Here is an 11,153-nt window from a genome sequence, read left to right on the forward strand (position 1 = left end):
GTGGTTATCTTGCTAAAATATAGGAAGCTCCAGTGCACAGTTCAAGAAAGTATAAATGTGATCTAGGTAAAGGCTATTGTTATCTTGGCTATTGCTGAAAGATTGAGAAATATACTATAATTTTTCATCAAAAAGAGGATGAGAATATTCCACAGTATGGGTAAGACACTTGCCTTGAACATTGCCACCACAGGATCAATCCCCAGAATCTATATGGATTCCCAAATCAGCTAGGAGAAATACCCAAGTGAAGACTCAGGAGTTAACCTGAGATCACCTGGTGTGACCTAATAAAAATCCAAAATAAATAGATGAAAGTTCATTAAAATCCTTCAGCTAGAGAAGCCCTGCTTGTGTCTCAGACACTGACTCTGCAGGAGGAAGTCAGCAGTATTAGCTTCCCCTTCATCTCCTCGCCCAGAACAGCTGCATCTCCCTCAGGTTTCTGACATGCTCAGGATGTGGATTTTCACATTGTGTCTCTCGCACAGTAGTAAGTGGCAGTGTCCTCAGACCTCAGATTGCTCAGTTCCATGTGGGCTGTGCTGGTGGACTTGTCTGCGGTGAGAGTGACTCTGCCCTGGAACTTCTGTGCATAGCTTGTATCACCAGTGCTAGGTCTTACATATCCTATCCACTCAAGCCCCTGTCCAGGACGCTGCTGCACCCAGTGTATCCAGTAACTTGTGAAGCTGTATCCAGATGCCTTGCAGGAGATCTTCACTGATGTCCCAGGTTTCCTCACCTCAGCCCCAGACTGCACCAGCTGCCCCTGGGAGTAAACACCTGTGGACAGAGACAGGAGTCAAAGGTCTTCCTTGACTGGGCTTAGTTCCCTTCTTAGTTCAGGGACTGTGCACTTACCTGTAGCCACTGTGACCAGGAAGAGGATTTTCCATGTCCAGTTCATGCTGAGGGCCACTTGAGTAAAGAGACCAGTACTCTTGTGATGTCCTCAGATACAAATGTTTCCATACTTTATTAAGTAGATTTCAGCTTATTTGCATATTCATGAGGGAGAAGAATTTATAGATGGAGTTCATCAACACAACAAGAACCACATAGAACACTCAAGAATAACTCACAAGTGCTTAGAACTCAATTCTCAAGTTTCATGAGCCCATACATTGTTCTTGGACTCTGCAGTAGAAAATCTCCCACTGAAAGACTAGGTTGACAAGACATGCTACTCTCAGAGAATGATCTGACAGGGCATGTTGTCAGAGGCCTTGACATGAAGTTTTATATCAGGAATTTGATAACAGAAGTTTAATGTGAGGGCCTGAGTGAGAGCACAGCAAAAGTACATTTGCCTTGCATGCATCCAACAAGGGAAGAACCTGGGTTTGACCCCCTGGATCCCAAATGATCCGCTGAGCCTGCCAGGAATGATTTCCGAGTGCAGGGTCAGGAGTAACCTTTGAGCAACCCCGGGTATGTCTCAAACACAAAAATAATACAATAAAATAAAGAAGTTTGATGTGAAACTTGTTGAATTAAATATCTACATATGTCAGAGGCTCGGCTGGGCTCAGAGTACTCCGCATGCCAGGATTTCTAGGTGTCTTTGCCTGGTATGTTGGGGGCTCTGGGCAGGACAGCTAGCCACAGGTCCCCTGGGCTGAACACCTAGTCCAGGGGACCAAGGTCCCCCCAATCCTGGTGGGTCTTCAAGGCCACACCTGGTTAATTGGGCCCTGGTGGGAGGGGGGCAGAAATTCCTCCCTAGGCATCCAAAAACTACAGAGGCTCGGCTGGGCTCAGAGTACTCCGCATGCCAGGATTTCTGGGTGTCTTTGCCTGGTATGTTGGGGGCTCTGGGCAGGACAGCTAGCCACAGGCCCCCTGGGCTGAACACCTAGTCCAGGGGACCAAGGTCCCCCCAATCCTGGTGGGTCTTCAAGGCCACACCTGGTTAATTGGGCCCTGGGGGGAGGGGGGGCAGAAATTCCTCCCTAGGCATCCAAAAACTACAGAGGCTCGGCTGGGCTCAGAGTACTCCGCATGCCAGGATTTCTGGGTGTCTTTGCCTGGTATGTTGGGGGCTCTGGGCAGGACAGCTAGCCACAGGCCCCCTGGGCTGAACACCTAGTCCAGGGGACCAAGGTCCCCCCCAATCCTGGTGGGTCTTCAAGGCCACACCTGGTTAATTGGGCCCTGGGGGGAGGGGGGGCAGAAATTCCTCCCTAGGCATCCAAAAACTACAGAGGCTCGGCTGGGCTCAGAGTACTCCGCATGCCAGGATTTCTGGGTGTCTTTGCCTGGTATGTTGGGGGCTCTGGGCAGGACAGCTAGCCACAGGCCCCCTGGGCTGAACACCTAGTCCAGGGGACCAAGGTCCCCCCAATCCTGGTGGGTCTTCAAGGCCACACCTGGTTAATTGGGCCCTGGGGGGAGGGGGGGCAGAAATTCCTCCCTAGGCATCCAAAAACTACAGAGGCTCGGCTGGGCTCAGAGTACTCCGCATGCCAGGATTTCTGGGTGTCTTTGCCTGGTATGTTGGGGGCTCTGGGCAGGACAGCTAGCCACAGGCCCCCTGGGCTGAACACCTAGTCCAGGGGACCAAGGTCCCCCCCAATCCTGGTGGGTCTTCAAGGCCACACCTGGTTAATTGGGCCCTGGGGGGAGGGGGGCAGAAATTCCTCCCTAGGCATCCAAAAACTACAGAGGCTCGGCTGGGCTCAGAGTACTCCGCATGCCAGGATTTCTGGGTGTCTTTGCCTGGTATGTTGGGGGCTCTGGGCAGGACAGCTAGCCACAGGCCCCCTGGGCTGAACACCTAGTCCAGGGGACCAAGGTCCCCCCAATCCTGGTGGGTCTTCAAGGCCACACCTGGTTAATTGGGCCCTGGGGGGAGGGGGGCAGAAATTCCTCCCTAGGCATCCAAAAACTACAGAGGCTCGGCTGGGCTCAGAGTACTCCGCATGCCAGGATTTCTGGGTGTCTTTGCCTGGTATGTTGGGGGCTCTGGGCAGGACAGCTAGCCACAGGCCCCCTGGGCTGAACACCTAGTCCAGGGGACCAAGGTCCCCCCAATCCTGGTGGGTCTTCAAGGCCACACCTGGTTAATTGGGCCCTGGGGGGAGGGGGGCAGAAATTTCTCCCTAGGCATCCAAAAACTACAGAGGCTCAGCTGGGCTCAGAGTACTCCGCATGCCAGGATTTCTGGGTGTCTTTGCCTGGTATGTTGGGGGCTCTGGGCAGGACAGCTAGCCACAGGCCCCCTGGGCTGAACACCTAGTCCAGGGGACCAAGGTCCCCCCAATCCTGGTGGGTCTTCAAGGCCACACCTGGTTAATTGGGCCCTGGGGGGAGGGGGGCAGAAATTCCTCCCTAGGCATCCAAAAACTACAGAGGCTCGGCTGGGCTCAGAGTACTCCGCATGCCAGGATTTCTGGGTGTCTTTGCCTGGTATGTTGGGGGCTCTGGGCAGGACAGCTAGCCACAGGCCCCCTGGGCTGAACACCTAGTCCAGGGGACCAAGGTCCCCCCAATCCTGGTGGGTCTTCAAGGCCACACCTGGTTAATTGGGCCCTGGGGGGAGGGGGGCAGAAATTTCTCCCTAGGCATCCAAAAACTACAGAGGCTCAGCTGGGCTCAGAGTACTCCGCATGCCAGGATTTCTGGGTGTCTTTGCCTGGTATGTTGGGGGCTCTGGGCAGGACAGCTAGCCACAGGCCCCCTGGGCTGAACACCTAGTCCAGGGGACCAAGGTCCCCCCCAATCCTGGTGGGTCTTCAAGGCCACACCTGGTTAATTGGGCCCTGGGGGGAGGGGGGCAGAAATTTCTCCCTAGGCATCCAAAAACTACAGAGGCTCGGCTGGGCTCAGAGTACTCCGCATGCCAGGATTTCTGGGTGTCTTTGCCTGGTATGTTGGGGGCTCTGGGCAGGACAGCTAGCCACAGGCCCCCTGGGCTGAACACCTAGTCCAGGGGACCAAGGTCCCCCCAATCCTGGTGGGTCTTCAAGGCCACACCTGGTTAATTGGGCCCTGGGGGGAGGGGGGCAGAAATTCCTCCCTAGGCATCCAAAAACTACAGAGGCTCGGCTGGGCTCAGAGTACTCCGCATGCCAGGATTTCTGGGTGTCTTTGCCTGGTATGTTGGGGGCTCTGGGCAGGACAGCTAGCCACAGGCCCCCTGGGCTGAACACCTAGTCCAGGGGACCAAGGTCCCCCCAATCCTGGTGGGTCTTCAAGGCCACACCTGGTTAATTGGGCCCTGGGGGGAGGGGGGCAGAAATTTCTCCCTAGGCATCCAAAAACTACAGAGGCTCAGCTGGGCTCAGAGTACTCTGCATGCCAGGATTTCTGGGTGTCTTTGCCTGGTATGTTGGGGGCTCTGGGCAGGACAGCTAGCCACAGGCCCCCTGGGCTGAACACCTAGTCCAGGGGACCAAGGTCCCCCCAATCCTGGTGGGTCTTCAAGGCCACACCTGGTTAATTGGGCCCTGGGGGGAGGGGGGCAGAAATTTCTCCCTAGGCATCCAAAAACTACAGAGGCTCGGCTGGGCTCAGAGTACTCCGCATGCCAGGATTTCTGGGTGTCTTTGCCTGGTATGTTGGGGGCTCTGGGCAGGACAGCTAGCCACAGGCCCCCTGGGCTGAACACCTAGTCCAGGGGACCAAGGTCCCCCCAATCCTGGTGGGTCTTCAAGGCCACACCTGGTTAATTGGGCCCTGGGGGGAGGGGGGCAGAAATTCCTCCCTAGGCATCCAAAAACTACAGAGGCTCGGCTGGGCTCAGAGTACTCCGCATGCCAGGATTTCTGGGTGTCTTTGCCTGGTATGTTGGGGGCTCTGGGCAGGACAGCTAGCCACAGGCCCCCTGGGCTGAACACCTAGTCCAGGGGACCAAGGTCCCCCCAATCCTGGTGGGTCTTCAAGGCCACACCTGGTTAATTGGGCCCTGGGGGGAGGGGGGCAGAAATTTCTCCCTAGGCATCCAAAAACTACAGAGGCTCAGCTGGGCTCAGAGTACTCCGCATGCCAGGATTTCTGGGTGTCTTTGCCTGGTATGTTGGGGGCTCTGGGCAGGACAGCTAGCCACAGGCCCCCTGGGCTGAACACCTAGTCCAGGGGACCAAGGTCCCCCCAATCCTGGTGGGTCTTCAAGGCCACACCTGGTTAATTGGGCCCTGGGGGGAGGGGGGCAGAAATTCCTCCCTAGGCATCCAAAAACTACAGAGGCTCGGCTGGGCTCAGAGTACTCCGCATGCCAGGATTTCTGGGTGTCTTTGCCTGGTATGTTGGGGGCTCTGGGCAGGACAGCTAGCCACAGGCCCCCTGGGCTGAACACCTAGTCCAGGGGACCAAGGTCCCCCCAATCCTGGTGGGTCTTCAAGGCCACACCTGGTTAATTGGGCCCTGGGGGGAGGGGGGCAGAAATTCCTCCCTAGGCATCCAAAAACTACAGAGGCTCGGCTGGGCTCAGAGTACTCCGCATGCCAGGATTTCTGGGTGTCTTTGCCTGGTATGTTGGGGGCTCTGGGCAGGACAGCTAGCCACAGGCCCCCTGGGCTGAACACCTAGTCCAGGGGACCAAGGTCCCCCCAATCCTGGTGGGTCTTCAAGGCCACACCTGGTTAATTGGGCCCTGGGGGGAGGGGGGCAGAAATTTCTCCCTAGGCATCCAAAAACTACAGAGGCTCGGCTGGGCTCAGAGTACTCCGCATGCCAGGATTTCTGGGTGTCTTTGCCTGGTATGTTGGGGGCTCTGGGCAGGACAGCTAGCCACAGGCCCCCTGGGCTGAACACCTAGTCCAGGGGACCAAGGTCCCCCCAATCCTGGTGGGTCTTCAAGGCCACACCTGGTTAATTGGGCCCTGGGGGGAGGGGGGCAGAAATTCCTCCCTAGGCATCCAAAAACTACAGAGGCTCGGCTGGGCTCAGAGTACTCCGCATGCCAGGATTTCTGGGTGTCTTTGCCTGGTATGTTGGGGGCTCTGGGCAGGACAGCTAGCCACAGGCCCCCTGGGCTGAACACCTAGTCCAGGGGACCAAGGTCCCCCCAATCCTGGTGGGTCTTCAAGGCCACACCTGGTTAATTGGGCCCTGGGGGGAGGGGGGCAGAAATTTCTCCCTAGGCATCCAAAAACTACAGAGGCTCAGCTGGGCTCAGAGTACTCCGCATGCCAGGATTTCTGGGTGTCTTTGCCTGGTATGTTGGGGGCTCTGGGCAGGACAGCTAGCCACAGGCCCCCTGGGCTGAACACCTAGTCCAGGGGACCAAGGTCCCCCCAATCCTGGTGGGTCTTCAAGGCCACACCTGGTTAATTGGGCCCTGGGGGGAGGGGGGCAGAAATTCCTCCCTAGGCATCCAAAAACTACAGAGGCTCGGCTGGGCTCAGAGTACTCCGCATGCCAGGATTTCTGGGTGTCTTTGCCTGGTATGTTGGGGGCTCTGGGCAGGACAGCTAGCCACAGGCCCCCTGGGCTGAACACCTAGTCCAGGGGACCAAGGTCCCCCCAATCCTGGTGGGTCTTCAAGGCCACACCTGGTTAATTGGGCCCTGGGGGGAGGGGGGCAGAAATTCCTCCCTAGGCATCCAAAAACTACAGAGGCTCGGCTGGGCTCAGAGTACTCCGCATGCCAGGATTTCTGGGTGTCTTTGCCTGGTATGTTGGGGGCTCTGGGCAGGACAGCTAGCCACAGGCCCCCCTGGGCTGAACACCTAGTCCAGGGGACCAAGGTCCCCCCAATCCTGGTGGGTCTTCAAGGCCACACCTGGTTAATTGGGCCCTGGGGGGAGGGGGGCAGAAATTTCTCCCTAGGCATCCAAAAACTACAGAGGCTCAGCTGGGCTCAGAGTACTCTGCATGCCAGGATTTCTGGGTGTCTTTGCCTGGTATGTTGGGGGCTCTGGGCAGGACAGCTAGCCACAGGCCCCCTGGGCTGAACACCTAGTCCAGGGGACCAAGGTCCCCCCAATCCTGGTGGGTCTTCAAGGCCACACCTGGTTAATTGGGCCCTGGGGGGAGGGGGGCAGAAATTTCTCCCTAGGCATCCAAAAACTACAGAGGCTCGGCTGGGCTCAGAGTACTCCGCATGCCAGGATTTCTGGGTGTCTTTGCCTGGTATGTTGGGGGCTCTGGGCAGGACAGCTAGCCACAGGCCCCCTGGGCTGAACACCTAGTCCAGGGGACCAAGGTCCCCCCAATCCTGGTGGGTCTTCAAGGCCACACCTGGTTAATTGGGCCCTGGGGGGAGGGGGGCAGAAATTCCTCCCTAGGCATCCAAAAACTTCAGAACCGCGCGGGGGCTTATGCCCCCGCGCGTACTTCATATACCTCATGTTTTCAGAATATTTCTTATTCTTATGTTATGTTTTGCATATATAGAATGTTCACTTTGTATTCTACCCTTTCCCACACCCATACAAAACTCTTTTTTACTCCTTAACTCTCTAACCCCCTCTCAAACATCACTAACCTACATTACTCTTTTTAACTTCAGTAGTGTACAATCCTAATCACAGTCCAAAGCTGTCCATTGTGTGTGACAACCCCAAACTATTTCAAGATACATAAAATGGACACGTATTTCTTTAGAATATTTTGTGGTTTTTTTCGGACAGCTATAATTCTTACTAAATTTTGTCTTATACAGTGATGATTCTAACCACTTTTTATCTTCTCTTTTTGAGCTGTTTAACAAGGAATTTTGGTGGAAGAGTCCCCCAGTTTAATGCTTATGATTGAACCATGTCATGGGAATCATTGGAATTGTTCTTATGGCCCCCATATGTGCCAATAACACCACGTGGCATTGCTTTTGTATTTGCATAGGCACATTAAAATGGGAAAATACTATACATACAAATAAGATCCTATTTAATAGAAATTGGAACACACAAATCTTGTAGTGCAGAGAGACCTTACACCCTGAACATTGACATAACGACCTGGCACAGACCTCAGAAGAAAGGGCATAATCCATTCTCCCCTGAACCAGGGAAGCCATCCACGAAACATCCAGGCTGGTCTATAACATCACCTGGAAGCAATCCTCTACCACGGAAGACCTACACTGCTCAGACTTTGACCTGCTCAAAAGAGACTTCCCTTAACATTGAGAAGACTTAACAATGACAATGACCTGCTTACAGGACAGGGCTCCCTGCATTGCCCTCTGATTGTGAGGTGAAAGGAGAGGATGCTCCACATCCTGACTTCAATGTAAGATATGCAGATTCCAGGATCTTTAATACAGAAACATGATACCAACAACAGAGACAGTGTGAAAAATAAAAGTGTGTTGGCACTACAGACAATGTATTGGATTGGACGATCTAGCTTGCCTGAAGCCTAGACTTGGTCTTGTGCCAGGAAACTTCAGGGGTCGGGTCTCTTTGTACTTAGGCCAAGGTTATTTCTTTCCATGTCCCTCATATTTTGGTGGGCCTATGCAAACAACAATTGCCACTCTAACACCATTTTTACTGTGCTCCTTTGACTCTAATCCTTAAAAAGAACTCACTTAAAATTTGAGGTTAACATAAGCTAATATGCATGTATATGGAAATGTAAGAAAATACTATGCCTGTAATGTTTAAGGAGTTACGTAAGTTTTATGGCTTTACATTGCTTTGTGTACTGTTAAGAAATATTATAATGTGTTACAATCTGGGGACTTGAGGGACAAAGCAATTGTACATGGATTCTGTCTTATTTATCTTAATGTTCTTTGGCTGAAATTTCAAAGTTAAGATATCAGCGAGGGGACTTCTGAGAATTATGTTATGGGTGATTGTCCTTCCACTGTAACTTTACCTTGTCCTCTTTCTTTGCACCCTTGTTCTCATAATTAAAAATAAAAAAAAAATCTCTTTCTCTACCTCTTTCCCTCTCTGTTGTGAATAATAAACTTTCATCTGTAAAAAAAAAAAAAAAATATCTACATGTTTTCAATTATTCCAATAAATTTGTCAAATTTGTCATAATTTTCCTTACTTTTGAGATTACCAGAAATTCTAGATACAATATCTTAATGATTTTCATTACCTATTTTGTTGAGTAAACTCACCAGTAGAATAAAATATTGGCAAACTACTTAGCAGATCAACAAAGAATTCCTCTCCTGGGTGCTTTTATCAGACATTATTCTTTGTAAACAGGAAACCCCAGAACTTACTCAAACCCTCCCTGGTCTCTGAACTTGTATGAGGGGTAGATGGGCCCTGAGCGCCCCATACTGACCATATATATGACCATATATATGGGTTTCCAGAGCTGCCATCCACAGCTTCTTAGCAATGACCCCCTGTGAGTCTGAGACCTGAGTAGCATAATGACCTAAATTCAGAATGTTGCTTCACACCCGCAGTTCCTATGAATTATAGCTTAAATGACTTTGGTATCAGCCTGTTTTCACTTGGCCTAGTCCCTGCTTTTGGAGGTGGGCTTTGTAGTCCCAATATTGACTGCCAAAAAAGCCCAGGAAGCTGATATCTTGGCTTTTCATTTCACCTGTTGAAGCAACTGGATTCTAACTGAACAGATTTTTGTATAAATTCCTGCCCTGCTATTCGTTCCCAATTGTGTGTGGATTATTTCCTGCTTTGGAAGAACTGCTGCACTTGCCTCTCTTGGCCGACCATGATTGGAAGGTGGGAATATCTCTCCCTGGCTGGGGTATGTGGAACACTCATCATATGATTTCACAAGTGACATTTTTTCCGAAAGTGTCAAATTATGGTCCTGAATACATGCATCTCCCACCAAATGGGACCAAGGATATTCCACCCCTTCCTTATGCAGCCTGTAATCCAACACAGAATTCTACTCTTCACCTTCACTACTAGGAAATATCAGTTTTGTAATCATTTTCACTGTTGCAAGTCAGCCCCTGAAGAGGTTGACTGATGGAGGGATGGAGGATGAGGTCTTTCCCCTCCAGCTCGGAGCAAGCATCTGCCACCCTGTTCAGCCGACTGTTCTGAGGTGAAACGGCGGGTAAACAGCTCGAGGACAGTCAGGCTTGTGGAAATATTAGCTTTATTCGGTGGACAAGACTAAAGTCCAAAGCCTCAGCATCAGTTCCAGCCAAAAGCCCCTCGCCTTCCACAGACCCTTGTTTTTATCCCCCAGAATCAGGTACCACCCAATGGTGGGATCAGGTGCCACCCAATGGTGGAAGCAGAATCAGGTAATACCCTAGGGTGGGGGCAGAATGCCAGGTTACACCCTAGGGTAGGGCACAATCACAGATCAGGGTAGGGTCAGCAATGTAATAATCCCCTAAAATCTTTACATACACAATAGTAATAGGTAATAATCACTATTGTAATTGATATTCAATGACATCTTATCATGTAATACAGTCTTTCTCTGTGTTGTTTTTAAAACTGCTTTATTACACTTGAGTGAAATCTTACATCGTGGAATTTTTCAGAGACTCATTTGCCTAACATGACATGAAAATCTAAAAATATTAAAGATATAATACAGTGAGTAGGCTGATTAAAAAGCACACAGTCAAGGTAACTTCAAATCTTGGCACCTAAGATGGTTACAGTGAGCCCCAACAGGATATATCCAGGAGAGCATACTCCCCGGAGCATATGCAAAGGAGAAAGCCATGAGCAGTACCAAGTTTGTAGTAAAACAAACAAAACAAATTGGTTATTCAATAAAAATGTCTACTTTGCCATGAACTACAGGATATAATTTTTTCTTCGATGCTTGTAATATTGAATTAGGTTTATGTGCTAGAACATTTCCATGCATTCCTCTCCTTCATCCCCTCAATATTATTTGAATCAAAAATGTTGTGTATGATTGTTCTAATTTTTATTAATGTACAGTTATTAGCAATGCTTGTGGAGTGTTTGATACATAAAGTATGCTATAGACACACACTTTGATCCCATGCTGTCCTCCTCTACATATGCTGGTAACAAATTTATGAATTAATACTTCTCTAGTTTATGATTTTATTCCTCGGTATCTGTACTGTACATCAAGAAAAACAAGTGACTATGTGAACATGGACACCTTGCAAAGTGTGATTTTTCTCCACCTCCATTGTCTTATGGAAGGATTCAAGCTCAAGAATACAGATTTAAAAAAGGCAGGGGGAAAATGTGGATGATACCACAGTCACTTGAAATTTGAGTGGAAATAAAAATAAATCATCAGAATTAAAAACCAAA

General features: G+C 50.6%; 1 gene segment (V, D, J or C); it reads right to left on the reverse strand.

The window, feature by feature from the left end:
* Positions 1-469: 469 nt before the first annotated feature.
* LOC126015722 (immunoglobulin heavy variable 1-46-like) lies at positions 470-910 on the reverse strand. The segment is given in 2 exon segments: positions 470-786; positions 865-910. Coding segments are annotated over 2 exon segments (363 nt in total).
* Between the last annotated feature and the right edge of the window lie 10,243 nt (positions 911-11,153).

This window comes from Suncus etruscus, chromosome 8 (assembly GCF_024139225.1).
Source record: "Suncus etruscus isolate mSunEtr1 chromosome 8, mSunEtr1.pri.cur, whole genome shotgun sequence".
Classification (NCBI taxonomy): domain Eukaryota; kingdom Metazoa; phylum Chordata; class Mammalia; order Eulipotyphla; family Soricidae; genus Suncus; species Suncus etruscus.